The 19,965-nt window shown below is 34.5% G+C and overlaps 1 protein-coding gene across 3 annotated transcripts in view; it reads right to left on the bottom strand.

Annotated features, from left to right (window-relative positions):
* The window catches only part of ANKRD13C (ankyrin repeat domain 13C), an 82,119-nt gene that overhangs the window by 20,397 nt on the left and 41,757 nt on the right, over window positions 1-19,965 (bottom strand). For all 3 annotated transcript variants that reach the window (XM_082420503.1, XM_082420502.1, XM_082420504.1), the window contains exons 6-9: window positions 16,348-16,414; window positions 11,663-11,807; window positions 5,742-5,873; window positions 2,391-2,552 (exon numbers count right to left, since the gene is read on the bottom strand). In XM_082420503.1, the coding sequence (XP_082276629.1) occupies window positions 2,391-2,552; window positions 5,742-5,873; window positions 11,663-11,807; window positions 16,348-16,414 (506 nt within the window). The remainder of the gene's footprint in view (window positions 1-2,390; window positions 2,553-5,741; window positions 5,874-11,662; window positions 11,808-16,347; window positions 16,415-19,965) is intronic.

Raw genomic sequence — 19,965 nt, 5'->3', positions numbered from 1 at the left:
AAAAACACCACAATACTGATTTTTACTACATTTACCAATAGCAAGGTTCTCTCTGTCCTTTTACAACTTCTTTGAAAGAATTGCTAAGACATGTTGAAAATCTGGATACACACAAAGAAGAGACTTTGGGCTTCCCTGGTGGCGCAGTGGTTGAGAATCTGCCTGCCAATGCAGGGGACACGGGTTCGAGCCCTGGTCTGGGAAGATCCCACATGCCGCGGAGCAACTAGGCCCGTGAGCCACAACTACTGAGCCTGCGCGTCTGGAGCCTGTGCTCCGCAACAAGAGAGGCCACGATAGTGAGAGGCCCGGGCACCGCGATGAAGAGTGGCCCCCGCTCGCCGCAACTAGAGAAAGCCCTAGCACAGAAACGAAGACCCAACATAGTAATCAATCAATCAATCAAAAATCTTTAAAAAAAAAAAAAGAAGAGACTTTAACAAAGGCAATCTGGGAAGCAATATACTTAGACCAAGAACAAGAAGAACTTGGGGTAAAGGTCCAAGAATCAAAACCCATCTTTGCTACTTATAGCTTTGTGACTTCAGATATATTAATTTTTTTAAACCTCATTTTCCTTTCTATACAATTGGGCAATGATAGTTATCTCATTAAGTCATTGTGATAATTAAAAATTAAATGAGATGATATATGAAAAAATACTTCACACAATGCCCAGGAACTATTTCCTTTGATCTGATCAGAAGTCAGAAGCTTAATTATTTAATTCATATTATTTTGTTTTATTATATAGGCATCTGGGATTAAACTATGTTTTAATTTCAACATGCCAAACTATACGTGATTAAAATGTCATTTAAAGACCCCTTTACCAATTCAAGTGCATCAAGTTACAATCTCTGCCCTAAAGAAAATAAATTTGTGTACTCATCCCAAAATGGTTTGCTGCCAAAATTAAACAAAGGTAGCAATAAGCACCACCACAACAAAATCACTTTTTTAAAAAGAACTGTTATAAAATTTAAATCACAATGTAGTCCAAAGAAATAGTCTTTATGTCTGGTTAACAATGGGAAAGGGTAGCAGCTTTGTCAAAGATTAAGCTCATCATTCCCTCTCTTCAATTCATCTCCATTTCTATTTCCTGAGCATATCACATCCTATTACCTCCTACTGATCGAGAGATCAGCAAATCCCAGGAGGCTTCTGGAAAAGAAAGTCTAGTGAGGCTCTAACCCGAGGACAAAAGAAAAATGAGGACTGCAAAGAGGATCTGGCAGGAAGGGGACACGCTCACACTAAACTGGATCACGATTTTAACTTAAACATTCAATGTGGATTCTTAAGCACTTTACATCCTATACTCACTTAACTAAACTATGGTTGATTCACTCAATATATAAACTTTCTAAACATTAAAATAATTTTGCTGGCACACACAGTATCACCATGAATTAGTTGAGACTTGGCATACTATTCTGAAAAGTTTGTCTATCCTGAAAATGTAATCTGGCACAATACCATAGGGGAGAGGCTAAACATTCAAGGAATTCAAGTCTCCTCATAGTAGCCGTTCATCTTTTTCTGACTGTGACTCACATTTTACACTATAACACAGCAGTCACACATATGCAAGTAGACACAACATACACCCCTGACACTATTGTTTCATAAAGTAATAAGGACCCATACTATGTGCTCTAGTTTTTCCTTATTATCTGAATTTAGATTCTACTTCAAAAAAAAAAAGTGGGGGTCACAGCCCACAAATTGAATTCATAATCCACTAAAGGGTCCCAATCCTAAAAAACACTGCTATAAAAAATGTAGTAAAATGTTAACATTTGGGAATAATTTTTTTCTGGTTTTAAAGTCTAAAATTGTTAAAATAAAAAATAAATTTAATAAACCCTCCAATTCATCTTACTAGGGAAATAAGATTATAGAGCCAAGTTACCTTGTCTCATATAGCTATGTATTTCCTTGATTTCCCTCCCCTTTTCCTACTATCACACAATTCTTTGCATGTACCATGTTTTCAATAAATACATACTGAATAAAAAATTTATGGGAAGGTATAGGCTAGAAATGACTTCATAAAGTAGGTAGATTTTTAGCCAGGTCTTCAAAGCAGCAGCAGATTTCAGTTGGTAAAATAGGAAAAAGAATATATGCAAAGGGACATGGATTAAAAATTAACACCAGGTTTCATGCTTACAAAACGATTTTAATCTATTTATTAGTGAAGACTCAAAGTTCAAGAACAGGTTCACAAAAAATCACCTAAGACCGTATCACAGAAAAATAAAAGGTGATACATGGTAAACAAAACCTATGAGCATACTTATATAAACTCACTGAATGCCAGGAATGAAGTCTACCTCCTCTCTCTTTAGAACATTATAAATTAAGAAAAGTAAAAGTTATACCTCAAAATTCTGCTCCATTATGTTTCCACCTTTACTCAAACTCTCCATAATGGCCTTATTTCGAAGAATATCTTCTTCACTGAGATGTTCTCTTCTTTTTCTTGATTCTAAAACAAGTCCATTCACCAGATAAAAGTCGGCCAAAAAGTTTCCTACCCTTTCCTAAAACAAAATCAAATATTTCAAAATAATAAAGTTTATCTTAGATTTTTTTTAAAGTTTCAAAGTAATACACAGTTTCTTCATAAACATATAACATTTAGATGTAAATAAAGTATTCCTCTGGTACTTGAAATTATCAAATTATTTTATACATTCTATTAAGCTAAAAAATACATAAAATTACACATTTCAAATTTATAAAGGAAAATTTAAAACACACAAGATATATGGTAGTTAATCTGCAAATGAATTAAGTCTAAGTAAAAACAACACATAGTATTCCTTTTGAATCTACTCCCAAGTAGCACAAAACTATCTGACAACTTAATTTAGCTAATAGTCAAATATCATGAGTTACAAGGAGGGGTCAGGGATAATTAATGTTCCCATTTTATAGATAGAAAAAAATGGAATAAAAAGAAATAGTCTTAGTCACATAAAATTTTCTAGTACAACTAAAATTAATTACCTGTTCCAATATTCTCTAACAGGCCCAAACTTCAAGTTACAGTTGCTTGCTTCTTTCAGCAAAGGGAGAACAACCAAGTAGTTTTGCTCATCAATATAATTATGTATTTATATTATGGACTGGGGATAGGGAAACTCAAATGGATTAAAAGGACATCAAGAAAAGAGGGCTCCTTCAACATTAACCTTCACCTTTTTTCAGACCCACAGGTGGTCAGAGTTTGAAATACCTTACCTCAAAAAACATGATCAGTAACTTACTGAAAACAAGCTTCCCATTTCTACCTGCATGCAGATCACTTGCTCTCCTCTTGCTGTTGTTTTCTGGCATTCCAAAACTAAGTGTTTATTGTTGCTTCCATTTCCACCTTGCTTTTGGTGGCTTCTTTACCAGTCATTAGAAAGCAAGGCATTCTGTACCTGTTTCTACCTACAAAATGGGAACCATAAGCATTACTGACTCCCTCCTTACCTGTCAAAGATTTAAGAAGATCACCTAGACACTCTTCAAGAGCTTTGAGCTGCTTAGCAGTAGCACTAGATGAACAGCAGCTTCAATTTTTATCTTCTCTTGAAGTGATCCTTCTAATGCTGTCCAGAAGAACAGAGTACAAACAAATAAGACTTCAAGCCAACAAATGGATTGCAATGTAGGATCTCACAATTGGGAATCCTATAATGCTACTTGTTGCCAAATAGGCTTAGAGAGGAAAACTGATGAACCTAGATCTCACAGTGAGAATTTTTCTGTGGTTGGGAAACACTCAAGTGATAATGATCAATTTTTGAAATCTTATAATGAAAAAGCATTTATTAAAAATAAATCATATCGATAAAAAAATTTAAATGTATATTCCCCATAATCCAGCCATTCCATTTCTTGCTATCTATAAAACACAATGCAAAGGCATGTAAAAGGATAGTAAACATAACATCATTTATAGTGGGAGAAAACTGGACACAAATGTGTGTCCATCTAAATGTCCAAAAATAAGAGACTGGATAAATAAATTACTATATATCCATACTATGGAATACTATGCAGTTGCTAAAAAGAATGAAGTAATACTACTGAAAAGAAAACACTTCTAAGACATTGGGGGAAAAAAAGTTGCAAAACAATAGATAAAATGACACTTTATGAAAAATAAACCTATCAACAACTAAAGCTAAATATTATTATAGATAGATATTTATGTACATAAAGCATAAAGAAAGGTCTGGGGGGATATACAGCTGGATAACCTTCTGCAAAGGACTCTGGGATTGTGAGTAGTGGTCAAGGGAGATTTTTCAGCTTTATGTGTAAGACTGTGTGGTGGTTAATTTTATGTCAGTTTGCCTAGACTATGATGTCCAACTGTTCAAGCAAACACCAGTCTAGATGTTGCTACGAAGGCTTTTTCTTTTTTTTTGGCTGTGCTGTGCAGCTTGCAGGATCTTAGTTCCCCAATGAGGGATTGAACCCAGGCCACAGTGGTGAAAGCACTGAGTCCTAACCACTGGACCACCAGTGAATTCCACGGAGGCATTTTTTAGATTAATTAAAATTTACATCAGCAGACTTGAAGTAAAGCAGATTACCCTCCATAATATGGGAAGGCCATATCCAATCAAATGTAGGCCTTAAGAGCAAAGACTAAGGTTTCCCAAAGGAAAAGCAATTCTGCCTCAAGACTGCAAGACAGAAACCCTGCCTGAGATTCTAGCCTGCAGATTTCAAACTCAAGACCATATCAATTCTCCCCTGAATTTCCAGCCTGCTAGACTGCTCTACAAATTTCAGACTTACCAGCCTCTACATTCACACAAGCCAATTCCTTAAAATAGATCAACCTCTCCCTCACCTTTCTCTCCTTCTGTCTATAGGTATATATACATCTATATGCAGATATATACACATACACAGAGAGATATAGAACTCCTACTGATTTTGTTTCTCAAAGAACCCTGACTATTACAGGCTATTTTTGTCTTTCTAATGAGGATATACTCATTTCTACTGTGTGTAATAAAAGATTAATAGAATTCTTAAAATCTTGGCCCTTACCGAATGTGTTACTTATCCTTGACTTTAAAATTTTATAAGATGCTTCTTCATACATCCAACTAAAAACTGTTTGAATATATTTTGAATATATTATATTTGAAATATTATATATTATATAACCTCTTGTTGACAGATGAAATGGGAATTATGGAAAGAATTTACAATTCACTAATGGGGAAACCACCACGGAGATTTAATTTAATTAGTGTTGTAGAAATGTAAGCTTATTTAATTTTAGTCAAATATATGGAATACTGAGGGACAGATACTGCGTAATAGTTTAAAATTCTAAAAGAAGAAAGAAATAAGGTCCAGGGAAATGAATTTTAAAGTATATCCTTCTTTGTGGTCTTCCTAAGAAATAAAGCATTAGAAATATAATGGAACCATATTAAGACACTGTTCCCTGTATAATAACAAGGCCACCAACAACAAGAATATTTTTCAACATAAAATTCAAATGAACTAAACTTTCTCTCCTGGCTTTTGTAAGAATATCTTCCAACTCTGTGACCAACCAATATAATTCCCTATTTGGATTCAAGAAGAAGAGAATAAACTACTTGAAAACAAGTAAGATACTTCTTTCTACCTGCATTTCCATCACATTACTTTTGCAACATTAAATACCAAACAATTTTTAAAGTGTAAAAATCTCGATTTGCACATACTGTTTTATCTTCCCGAAAAAGCCATCCTGTTTGGGCACGCGTGAAAGAAATTGATTTGGTTGATAAAGTTGCAGAGTAAATATCGCTACTCATTAAAATGTCAACCTCTTCTTCTGTTTCCATCTCTGATTCCTGGGGTGGGGGCAAAAGGTAAATATAAGAATCTAGGTTTTCAAAGGTTATTAGCGCCACATATGAAAATGTCAACAATTAAAACGTTACAGATTTCAAAAAAACAAAAAGGACCGATTCTAAAAAAATGTGAAGTGCTAGTTACTCTAAAAACAATTACAGAAGTGTAAACTTCATATAACTAAATAAGTTAGAATTATAACTAATTATGAATCTAAAAATACAGGACACATAAAAAGTGTACTCACACTCTTCCAGATATGTAATGGAAACAATACTAGATTACCTATTACAGAAGTACAAAGTATGCAGAGTAATTGTAAAAGATTACTTTAAGAATTAAGTAGACAGGTCTGAGACAAAATGCCGGTAAGAAGGTTTTGTTTTCTTTAAGTATAGATGAATCTTACTTTAGTTCTTTTTAATCTAAAGACCCACCACTATGAGCCTTTCTTTCCCAATAGTTTTAAGTGGAAGGAAGGAAGGGAAGGAGGGAAGGAGAGAGGGGATAAGGAAGGAAAGAAAGGAAAGGAGGCCACATGGGATCTTCTCTATACACCTTATAGAAAGAAAAGGAATCCATAAATATCAACCCATAATTTCCAAACTCAATTAGCAGCCTTGCTTCAACATATTCCCCAGTGTTGGCATATAATAGTTGATCGATAATTATTTTTTAAAAGAGAAAGCTTTGTGCTTGTTTCAGGGACAGAAAACTAAGAGACCAGGTACAGAAGAGTAAATGAGTAGGTATTAGACGAGGTTCTATTCTAAATATAATAGGCCAAGAGAGATTCTCTGATATTTAGGACCCCAGAATCCGAAGAAAAGAGGGAGAAAAAAGGCAGAACCTAGAGAGTTGACTGGAGAATGAGAACCATCCATAAGGTTTACAATAACTAGAGGCTCTATTTTCCCTTCCTCCTGATTTCTAGATTCTCAAGAGGCCCATTTTCTATTTGTCACCACAAACTTTCACCCAGATATAGCCCATTTCCTTCACCCTTACAAGTGAGGGATAGAAAATCTTGACATTAATGCTAAGGCTGTAACAGGTGAAAATGTATTCCTGGTAAGCCAAACGAATTCTGAACACAATTTCCTAAAGAGAAATTTTGACTGGCATAGATTGTATAGAACTGTTAACCATCATGATGTAAATATATTACAAATCAATTAGGATTTTATGTACTAGCTTGGGAACAACACTATATACAACACTACCTATGAAGAAATTTGCCTTAAGTTTCAAACATCCCAATTTCAAATAAACTTTTGAAACATAACTCTTCTATAAATCATAGACTATCTCCTAACCACATCATTGAAAAAGACCTGTTGTTAATTACATTCATTCAACAAACATTTAATGAACAATTATTACTTATGTATACATATTAGGATAAAAAACAAGTATTCCCTGCCCTGAGGATTATTGCTCAAAATCTAGCATTTCTGTATTCTTTTAGACATAAAATACACACACATATACCCTAAATACCAGACCACTGGTGATCTCACTGATACTATAACATCAGCTAATACTTACACTACTAGCCTTAATCTCTGGCTTCTCTTTTAGTACTATCTTTCCAACTCATCTATTGCCCAGTTAGCTATCCTGCTGTTATTTAAAACATAAGAATTCGAATTATTTAGTACATATATGAGAGTCTAGAATAAGGGTCAGCAGACTATGGCCAGCAGTCAAATCCAGTCCACCATCTGTTTTTTAAGTAAAATTTTATTAGAATATAGCCATACTCATTCATTTATATATTGTCTATGGTAGCTTTTATGTTAATAACAGCAGAGGTGAGCAGTTGTGACAGAGACCATATGACCTGCAAATATATTTAAATATCTAAAATACTGACTCTCCCTTTACAGAAAGACTCTGCCAAACTCTAACTAGAATGTACTGATGCTGTATTAGGTACCAGAGACTACAACTAAAAGAACCCCAAACCTCTGAGAAGCTTAGCCCAAAAAAAGAAGAAAGCCATAGAGACAAAAACAGCATTAGAAGCTCTATGGTACCAGATTTAGTGAGAACATCAAGAAAACAATGGTCACTTGGCAGATGAGGAAGTAACACTAAGTAGGTGCCCCACCAGGGTGAGGGAACAAGAAGAAGGGTATCCCCAGAATTGGAAACAATATGAACAAAGGAATGAAACACTAAATAGCCTGGAAAAAATTGCAAAGAGTTCAGCATGAAGGTATCTATGATAACAGGGTAAGAAAAAGGCTGGAAAAGTGAACAAAAGCCAGGTCACAGAAGGAACCATGGCATGCTAAGGAACTTGGATTTCATTCTTCAGGCAATAGGGAACTTTTAAAGTGTCTTTAAGGAAGACAAGTGTCATGAATTTGTTTTCAATGTTCAACCTATCTCCAATATGTGAAATAATTTAAAAGCAGACAAGAAGGGGGCCAGGAAGATCATTTATGAGACTTTTGTGACAGTCCAGTTGACATAATGAATATCTAAATTATGGCAATAACAACATGAATAAAAAAGGGATAATTATAAGACATGAGGGAGACAAGAATAACCACACATGTTCTCTAATTAGGAAACGTGAGAATACAAGAAAAGATGTCAAAAAAAACCTCCAATTTTTCTCGCTGAACAGAGAATGATGTCAATCACCAAAGGAAAGAAAATGGGAGAACGGGCACCTTAAAGGGAAAATAATGAGTTAAGTCTTAAATAAGCTAAATTTTGAGGTACCTAGGAGACACACACGATATCCATTAGGCATTTAAATAGATAGGTCCCCACTCAGAAGATCTGAGTTACAAATATATACTTGTGAACTATCAACTGATAAGAGGTAGGGAGAGCTGTGGGAATGGAAGAGATTATTCTGGCAATTTGTAAAAATGAGAACAACATCAAGCGCATATCAATATTCAAGAAGAGAGCAGAGAAAAGGAAACAGGCAAAAGAGAGTTAAGAAGGAGATATGGGAAAAGAACATCTAATGATCAAGGTCAAGTCATAAGGAAATGCAAATTTTAAGAACTGAGTTACCGATAATAGCAAATACTTCAGAGAAGTCTATATAAAGAGAGGGTTGAAACAAATACACTGATTTTAGCAACAGATTCAATGTGAAGGTCATCTAAAACCCCAAACCTGTTTCCTTTTCCAAATGCCCCAATTCTATCAGTGGCACCACCATCATTTACTCTGTATTGTAATCTGTTCAGTGTGCAATAGCATCATGCTTAAAAAAACAAGGTACATACCTTAATTTAAAAATACTTTATTGCTGGAACTTCCCTGGTGGCACAGTGGTTAAGATCCGCCTGCCAATGTAGGGGACACAGGTTTGATCCCTGGTCCAGGAAGATGCCACGTGCCGCAGAGCAACTAAGCCCATGAACCACAACTACTGAGCCTGTGCTCTAGAGCCGTTGAGCCACAACTACTGAAGCTCGTGTGCCTAGAGACCGCACTCCGCAACAAGAGAAGTCACTGCAATGAGAAGCCCAAGCACCAGCAACAAAGAGTAGCCCTGGCTCGCCGCAACTAGAGAAAGCCCGCACACAGCAACGAAGACCCAATGCAGCCAAAAAATAAATTAAAAAAAAAAAACACAAAACTTCATTGCTAAAAAATGCTAACCATCATCTGAACCTTCAGCAAGTCATAATCTGTTTGCTGGTAGAGGAGTCAAAATATTTCGAGAATTACCAAAATGTGACACAGAGACACAAAGTAAGCAAATGCTGTTGGAAAAACGGCACCAATAGACTTGCTCAACACAGGGTTGCCACAGACCTTCAATTTGTAAAAAACACAATATCTGTGAAGCGCAATAAAGCGAAGTATGCCTATAACCATAAAAACACATATTTTCCCCTCTTCCATTCTCTCCCTTTTCCAATCCATCCTGCATACTAGCTGTGTGATCTTAGCGATATCATTTAACATTTATAAGCCTCAATTTTTTCATCTATAAAATAGAGACAGTACTATTTAGACAGGTTATTTTAAGGATTTAATAAAAGAGCTTTAAAGTATTTAGATTATAGTCCCAGTATGCTGGCATTTAATGCTTAATATATGATAGTAATTGATATACAGTTGGCCCTCCATATCTGCAGGTTCCGTATCTGCAGAGTCAACCAACCAGGGATCAAAAACATTTGGGGAAAAAAATATTCCAGAAAGTTCCAAAAAGCGAAACTTAAATTTGCCATGCAGGCAACTATTTACAAGGTATTTACACTGTATTTACAACTATTTACTTAGGCTTTACATTGTATTAAGTATTATAAGTAATCTAGAGATGAATTAAAGTATATGGGAGGATGTGTGTAGCTTATATGCAAATACTACACCATTTTATATAAGGGACTTGAGCATCTGTGGATTTTGGTATCCTTGGGGATTCCTAGAATCAATCCCCCGCAGATACCAAGGGACAAACTGTATACTATTAATACAATGCCACTATCCATAGCACCTAGCAGTGTCTAGCATTTATTAGGTCCTTGATAAATGTTTGAGGAAGAGAGGGAAGGAGGAAAAGTCAAAAAACTATTATATATAAGATTAATTCATTTAAATTACTTTTTGATCATATCAATACCTTGTTTAAGAATCTATGACTCTCTATTACCGACTATAACAGATCCTAAATTATTTTATCTGGCTGTTAAGGCCTTCCATAAACCATGTTCCTATGCTCAGTAAGAGAAACCTTCACTGTAGTCAGATAGATTGCTTTTCTGTTTCCCAAATAAACCATTCTTAGTCCTACTTCCCTGACTTTACTCATCCTGTTTCCCCCACAAGGAATGTCTTTTTTCTTCTCTTCGAATCCAAATCTTCCTTGCTCAGTGCCAGTTAGGAAACTATTTATTTCAATAGTACACATACAAAGTAACGAAGGTCTTGTCAACAGCTTTGACAGTAGGACGGTCTAATCTAAGAGATGTTGAGGAAGGGGGTAACAAGATGTGGTAAACGTAAGGAAAGGAAATGGTGAAAAATAAAAGCCACAGTGACAAAACAAAATATTGACCTAAAAATATTTGTAGGGCTATCAGTGATATATAGAGATACTAGAAAAGCTTTTTCTTTGGTTTATAAGCATTCAGGGAACAACGGATATAAGATAATGGTGAATATGGTCTCTCAAAGGTCGTTGTGGAGGCAATTCCAACATGGAGATATGGTGTTTAGAAGCGGTATAATTTTGTACTTTAAGAGTGAAAAGACGGAGAAAAGAAAGGTGGCCAAAGAGTTGGGAAAAGTAAAACGGTACAGACAGAGAGCCAAGAGAGGTGTTCATATTAAAGAGATAGAGATGGTTCACAACAATAAAAGAAACTAAGATAGGAAGATAAATGGGGACAGGGTCAGAACAGGTTCAACAAATGAGAACTATGAGAAGTTAGAGTTTATTTAACTAGGAGATCATCAGTGAATGAAGAGCAAACAGACTCAGTGGATTAGTCAGGATAGAGAACAGATGATAAAACTTTTTTAAAAAACTAGAGGTAAGAAAATGAAAGCTTTAGGAATGAACCATCTCAATTATGCCTTATGCCTTTTAAAACAATTACACCGAGGCTTGGTTGCATACACAGACTTCTTTTTTTTTTTTGGCCGCACCCCGCGGCATATGGGATCTTAGTTCCCCAACCAGGGATCGAACCCTCACCCCTTGCATTGGAAGGTGGAGTCTTAACCACTGGACCACAGGGGAGGTCCCTACACAGACTTTTTTAAACCATTTACAGGAATACTGATAAGACAACATGCTCACCTCATGGTGTATTCGCTGATAAACTTTTTGTTCATTGTCTAATACTACAAAAGATTCAGAGGGTGCCGCATCCCCATTGAAAATGAAGCTTAAATCCCCTCGTTGGCACTTCATGTCAGTAAAGTCTATGAGAGTAGTGTCAAGCCTGTGAAAGATGGAAGATGAGAAATTCTGACAAATAAAATTTCAATAAAACTTCATATTAATTAAACAAGTTTTGCTCCTTCTAAACTCAAGCCAAGATGCTAATACCATATTTCAAAGTCAAATTTATAGATAAAAGTTAAATTTAAAATATCTCATTAAAAAACACCAAAAGAATATTTAAATATATATTCAATTTTATCTATGTTTCATTTTTCTGAATATATACTTCATTAATCCAGCAAGAAGAAAGTTGTTTCCCCATTGTTGATGCATTTCTCTAACTGTACCCTTATTCTCTACCATTTCCTATACTGTGGCTACTCCATAAAAGTTACTTCAAGGGGGAAGGGCAGAAAAGGAAACCAGACCTGTCTAACATTCTGTGATACCTTCAAGACCAAGTTGCTACCTCAGCAGAGTACAGCTGACCCTTAAACACCAGGGTTTGGGGCGCTGACCCCCATCCCCTCCACATGTAACTTCACAGTCGGCCCTCCGTATGCACATTCCCACATCCTCAGATTCAACCAACCTTGGATCATGTAGTACTGTAGTACGTATTTCTTGAAAAAGATCTACGTATAAGTGGGCCCAAGTAGTTCAAAACAGTATTGTTCAAAGGTCAACTGTATATAAGAGAGGTATAGCCATGGATGGACCACATTCTTAGACTAAGGACTGTGTGTCCACAGTCTTGTCCTTATGATCTGCATCTATGCTTATGCTTGATACCAAACCTTGCTTCATCCTTCAACTCGATAAACCATTTAACTTACTCTAAATTCTTGGCCTTTCTGCTTGACTTCCCAGATTCAGATTAGTATTCTTTTTCCCAGCATTTTCTTTTCCAGCATCTCCACAGCCTGAAAACATTATGGATCGTTCCTATGGCAAATATTAATGGACTCACACATTTGTATGTTTGTTGTGCTCATTGTAACCAAGACCTGGCATGGTCGACCCAGTGGGTTGGTCTCAAATAAAATCTACAAATCACTACTTGCTGAAATTTGGGAGAATAATGGAATGGAAAAGTTCACAAGTACCCTGAAGCGCTTCAATCTTGCACAAGGCTTTGTAGGAGATCACCACATCAGCATATCTCTGACTGATTGCTCAAAACACAGTACTTAATCTAAGAAATAGGTTCTCACAGCTGTTAAGAGACGCTGATCATGCCCAAGGAAACTCCTTTAAGTCTTTGTGAGAGATCCACCTGGCTACTGAGTTTCTAATGCAATATAAGAACTCATTACTTTGTAGGTTTTTCAGTTCTCACCATAGATAAGGCAACGTGAGTGGGCATTTTTGGTTTCCCTTTATAGGAAAAGCTGAAAAATGGAACGTATTTCGCATGCTGCATCAAAAGAATAACTAGGGTTACATATAATTTATCACCAAAACTAGTAGTTTTTAAAGGTGAAGGTGATACTGTTAATAATTTTACCAGGACAACAGAGGTGAACAGGGAAATAGGGTTATCCTATGTATAAGAGGCTCTTTTCTGAGCCATATAAAATATACACACCCCTCAGAACCGAATAAGAAGTGAAGGTGATACTGTTAATAATTTTACCAGGACAACAGAGGTGAACAGGGAAATATGGTTATCCTATGTATAAGAAGCTCTCTTCTGAGCCATATAAAATATACACACCCCTCAGAACCGAATAAGAAGTCCTAAAAAAAAACCAAGTCACCAACTCCTATATGAGTGAACTCTACCTGCTGCTTTACAGTTGAATTCTAGCCCCTGGTCCACTTCCAGTGGCCTGCTACTGTACTACTGGTGCCTGTACTACTAAACATATCCTGTTATTGCTTGTACATGTGGTGTAAGAGAAAATAATGCCAGTAAAAGGGGCTTATCCCCTACCTCTATAAGATGTGGGCTACTGAAGTCTCAAAAAAGGAACAGATCATTTTACATGCGTGGCCTATTTGGACTCCAAGCTTCAGCTACCAGGGAACTCTATACCCCACAAAAAAAGAAGAAAAGGGTCAGAACAGTCTTTTGCCTCCATTCCCTTCTTGCCCATCCTGGGTGAGAGTAGTAGTGGGTTGCAAGGGGTGGGGGTAGAAATAGTGAGAAGAGATGTACAGAGAGACAGAGAGACAAAGACAGACTGACACTGGCAACATTTGAGCCCTTAAATCTAATTTATCATAATGATATAATTTATAATATAATTTTTATATAATTTATCACAATGATATTTTAATGTATTAACTAGTCCTTGGCTTTCAGCTTATAAGCCTAAATACTTTTAATTTTGCCATGTAATTCACCATGAAGAACAAAAAATTCTTTATACAAATGCAAAGATTTGAGTAGAAGATGTTCTGTTTCAGATAAAAACTTGAAAAATGCCCAAGTAACAGTGAAAAGGAAATAGGGCCTACTCGAAATAGGAAGAGCCTGACTGAGAAAGTTTGCAATGATTATTTTAGTGGTTATATATAACCTCAAAATTATTAACAGTGAAAATATTTGTTAGTATTCTCAACAATAAAGTTGCCCACACTTTCCTATTTCTACTAAAGTATTAATTTCTCTTTGACAACAAAGAAGATACTTTTTTTTTTTTTTTGTCCACATGGCTGGCAGAATTTTAGTTCCCCGACCAGGGATCGAACCCGCGCCCTTGGCAGTGAAAGCGTGGAGTCCTAACCACTGGAACGTCAAGGAATTCCCAAAGAATATACTTTAAATGATCACATAGCTGTCATGAGATACAAGTAAAATTCATTTGAAGTGATGTTTAAAAGAACTAATCATCTCCTGATGTTTAAATTTGAAAGTTTATATTTAATATTAACAAACTTCTTTTTCTTTAAAATAATTCTTCATCTATGCAAAAAACCTTTGCCATACACCCTAAACTGCAGCTTCTCCATTAGTCTAGTAAACTTTGTTTGATAACTAGCACTTTGAACCTGTCACATTTCTCCCTCAACCTCGGCTGCTAGTAAGTCCCAGGTTTCAGAGTCTTGCTAAACTGCAATAGCTTCCCTTAAACTACATTCTTTGACACAATTATTCTCTCTCAGCCTCTTATTCTCATGTTTCTATCTTAACCATTTTGTGGTTTTTTTATCATCTATATTTATTAGGTAATATGCATCATGTCATTTACTTTTAAAAGTCATATATAAATGCGAAACAATTTTTTAAAAGAAAGAAGCTCCTTTTCTCCTAAATTTAAGAATCAAACAGAACTAAAACTAACCTTTACTTAAAGTAGCATATGGAAGATAATACTATTCTCCCAAGTTATCTACTAACTTTGGCAAGCACCTATATTAAGCATTTTTAGACTGATAATTTTTTGATAGCCATAATATATTGTTAACAATAGGCTACTGAATTAAATCTACATCATTATCAAATCCTTTCCTAGTTTTTTCATCTATACTTTTCTGTATTTTCCAAGGTTTCTATAATGACCATGAATTTAATGTGCATGAACACTTTCATCATCAGAAACATCTGAGGAGGTTATTTTTAAAAACAAAATCACAGAAGCTTCTACCTTAATAGAATTTTGCTGGAGAATAATGACCCTAGAACTTACTTCCATCTAAAGATTATCTCTTCATTATAATTCAACATATTGAATAATAAATCTCATAAAGAGTTGATATTTTAAAATTTCTGCCTTGTGACATGATAAGATCTGACAGGAAGTCAGAGAGGTCCTGGCTCAGTTATTAATTTGCAATATGCTCATAAAAATCACTTCACTTGTCAGAACGTTCTAATCTATAAAACGAAGAGTTTATATGAGATAACCTTTTAAGACATCACTAGTTCTAGACCCTTACATACTCAAATTAATATTCTGGATTTTTATAAGATACAGACATGTAAAATTTTATGTATATATAAATATACTAATAGATATGAATATACTAAAAATTGGCATATTCACCAGCATTATATATAGCTTAGATATATATAATTTATAAATATACCTATATTAATAGAAAGCTAAAGAGATAATGATAAAATACTGAAATAAATAAAATAAATAGATTCCCCGTGAGATCCAAACATCAATCTTAGTTTTAAAAGGAAACAGAAGAAAATTAAAATTAGCCTTAAAGTGTTCACTAGAATGGATAGATGACTGAACAGATGAATGGCTAGAAGCATGGATGGGTAGACAGGGGAGGGAAGGGTTGGAGAGGGATGGAGGGAAAAAAGGACAATAGTTATGTCCTCCTTATGTGTCCCTTATTCCCTACAAAGCTAGGAAGAGGGAGATGACCATCTTAAATCTTCTTAGTGTTATATCATGAACTTCACTCTACTTGCCTTCCAGATAGTCTATAGTTAAATAGTAATACCTTTGTTTTAGTCAAGATTTTATGCCTTTGGTTCCTTATCTGTAGTATCTCAAAGGAGATAAAATATTGTGAATATATTACAACATGTTATAAAATACTACATCCAAGTATAAGCTATTACTACAAAAAGAAAAGCTACCTCTAAATCTCAATTATCTGTTACTCAGAAAAAAATCAAATCACCTTACCTGATATTGATACCTTGTTTGTATATTTTACATGCATCAGAAGGCAGAATTCGGGAAAGTAAAGGCACTGTATTTGTAAAAAGAAAAGGCAAAAAATAACCACCTAAAGTTCTGAGAGATTACAAATTTTTTAATTAGAAGAAGAGTAATGTAAACATTTTACTATTTCACCAAAATTGTAATAATTTCCTTTAAAATAGTATTTTCCACTTAAAAATAATATACAAAGGAATTTTGAGCAACTTCAAATACCTACTATTTAATTGTAATTGCTGTATGGTTCACCACCACCCCCCACCAAACACATGTAAGAGTAGCAGAGTTGATATAATGCCACTCTTGGGTACATATTGTAGGATATTACTGTAAGTTAGAAAACGATGCCCTGTGGTAACTAAATCCTCCTGAATGGGTAACCAGGTAAGCCTGGATCCCATCTGATCCTCTAAATATAATTGGATTAAATACCAGAAAAGTAATACGTGTAACAGAAAAAGACACTTTTAGAGCTAGATAGTCGAATTTGAGTCTGAATCCCAAATATGTGGGTTACTTAAGCTCACTGTAGCTCAGTTTCAAAATCCATAAAATGCAATCATACTATTGACTTATAGATTTCTACATTCCAGTGTTGCTTACATTCATATCACAAGCTATATTCTCATAGCTTTTTATTATTTATTATCTGCTATATTTTGAGGAAATATGAGTTATTCTATGGATAAATAAATCTACATAACAGGCTATATAATTAAACTACCACATACCAAAAAAAGAAAAAATGTGAAACTCAAAATTCTTGAAATTAAAGATTACATCACATGTACATGTGTATGTAAGTGGGTGTGTGTATCTATGTAAGATATATTACATGTATATTTTACAAAACAGTGTTTTAAAAATGGGTGATAAATCAACCTGGGTTAGAAAGAAACAAAGACTTTGGAGAAAATTAAGGGCTAGTTTTTTAGTTAACTTTTTCAAAAGCATCAATATTTGCTCATTAACATTAAAGGTATACCAAATATAAAAATGTCTTTTTTAAATACTTAGAGGTCATTTAATCCAAAATGATTTCCAGCATTGAAGACAGTTTTCTAGACTTTTTATTTTATAAAAGCAAGAAAATTTTACGTCCAGAGGGAATATCAACTAAGAGTTACCCTGGTCAAAGAACATAAGAAATCATTTTCTGATAAAATTTTTCCTTATATGAAACAACAGAAGTTTAGAAGATTAATAATGGCATAAATCTACGTAAATGATCAAAGCTCCTCTTTCATGCTTATTGAGATCCAGTTTTTATGTCCTTAAATATTTGGTGTAGCATGAAAAAGATGATTACAAGAAGACAGCATTCTAACAATTTAAATTTAACTGATTACATCTTTTGAAGTAGTATGGTAACCTATAAAAACAAAACTTAGACTCACATACCAATACCCATTTATCAAAAATCAGAAAAGGAGGAAGAGAGGAATGTAGAAAAAAAATAAGAAGCTTGGGGTTTGACAAGCAAAAGTTAAAAAAAAAAAGATATCATTGAGAAAAAAAGATTTTAATGCATTCCAAAAATAAAGCAATTTTCATTTTCCCAATTCTGTGATGACTTTTTCTTCCCCCATGTAAACTGAACAATTAGGCTGTCTATATCTTAAGTTACCTCAGCATAATCTGAGAGTCTAACACAGTACTCCAAAGGCAGCATAATCCTCTGAACTGAAAAATGGGAAGTCTCAAATTTTAATTTTGGTTTTGCTATCACTTACTCCCTGATTTTAAGAAGAGTTTCTAGGTCGAATGTTTTCCATCTATAATATGCAAAAAACAGTCCCAAATACAGGATGGATATTCTGTAGATTATGAGATAAAGAAAAAAAACTATTAGTTTTTCTGTTGAAACATGCTATATACACATAATGTTAAATTTGTAGTGATTATAAAATTATTTAACACTTTACAGTATCTGAAGGGCTTCCTTCAAAAACATGACTTCATTTCATCTACACCAAAACAAAGGCTTGAAATAGGTGGGGCAGTTATTATTATCCCCATTTTTAAAATGAAGAAACTGAAGCTCAGGAAAGTTATGTGATTTGCCATGTCAAACAGTTAGGAGCCAGTACTTCTGATTCCAATTTAAAGCTTTTCCATACCTAAAAACTCAAGCTGGAATAATTTAGTCACCTTCAGACTTGCTATTAACCAAGTCTAAGGCTATTTTCAGCCAAACACTGAAGGAGAAAGAGTAGAGTTTGTGGGCTCCACTACCTCTAAATTAAACTTAATGCCAGACCTCAATATTTCTTAACTTCCCCTTATTTCTGGGTTGCCTTTTTTTTAAATATTAGGGGCTTTAACAAGGGGAGGAACCATGCCTAAACTCTGGAAAAAAGCTTGATAATCAAATCAAATAATAGAGATTATCCAATTTTTTTAATCCGAAGTGTCTAAGCTAAATCTAGCCAATGAGTTTAGTTTTTAAAATTATAGATGACATTTAACCATCAGGTGCTAATAATTTGACATGAAATCAGTAAAAACCTTTATCAACAATGAAACAGATGGGCTGACTTTTTTGCATCAAAGTCAAGTTCTCAAAGAAGCAATACTTTAAACAAGTACCTCAGTGGTTGCATAATGAACTTGATTATGCAACATTTATAATGTGTTTATAACTATAGATCATATGCACAATTTCTAGAGTAATTACATCCATTTCTATTTCTTCATGTAACTGAAATGTCACTTTTAAAATATTTTAGAACATTTTGCTCAGCAACATAAAGTGACTATCTTAGAATTCAAACCACTAACAATTACTAAGACAATCAATTAAAGAGCCAGTACACTCAAGGGACAACCTCAGTTTAGGATCGCCAAGAATGACTGGGGTCTTTACAGATAGAAAAAAACAGGATGAAAAAACAGTACTCAGGCTTTAGACCAATCTAACTTAGACCTCTTTTATTATACAGTGCTATTACAAACCTTTTTTTCTCTCAGTATTCTAGAACACTGGGACTTCTGAATAATTTATAGAGCATAAAGGACTATCAGAGTTAACAAAATCATGTGTGATTTTTTTTTTTTTTTGGCCATGACATGAGGCTTGTAGGATCTCAGTTCCCCAGTCAGGGATTGAACCCAGGCCACAGCAGTGAAAGTCCAGAGTCCTAACCACTAGGCCACCAGGGAACTCCCTCATGTGTGATTTTGATGGGGCCAAAACTAGCCTGATGAGCTAAAGTTGTTAACAATGTTAGAAAAAACTGATTATATTTAGGGATTAAAATTTTACATTTAGAGATTAAACACTAGAAAAACCTTAATCACCCATGCTGTACAGTATTATGCAGCTATTAAAAAAAAAAATGAAGTACTTCCTCATGAACTAAAATGTAAGATACCTATGATATATTAAGTAAAAGTGACAAAATGCATAATGATATAATAGTATGATCCCATTAAAAAAAAAACTAATGCTGAGGCTATATATACATATATACATTTATATTTATATATATGTATATACACACACGTTTGTAAGCATTGAAAAGAGTTTGAAATATTCATATGAAACATTAACAGTGGTTTCTAGAGTTGTCAGTATCTGAT

This window comes from Balaenoptera physalus (assembly GCF_965194825.1).
Source record: "Balaenoptera physalus genome assembly, chromosome: 1".
In the NCBI taxonomy this organism is placed as follows: Eukaryota; Metazoa; Chordata; class Mammalia; order Artiodactyla; family Balaenopteridae; genus Balaenoptera; species Balaenoptera physalus.
The sequence above is the reverse complement of the archived record's forward strand: the minus strand, read 5'-3'. Positions and strand labels throughout refer to the sequence as shown.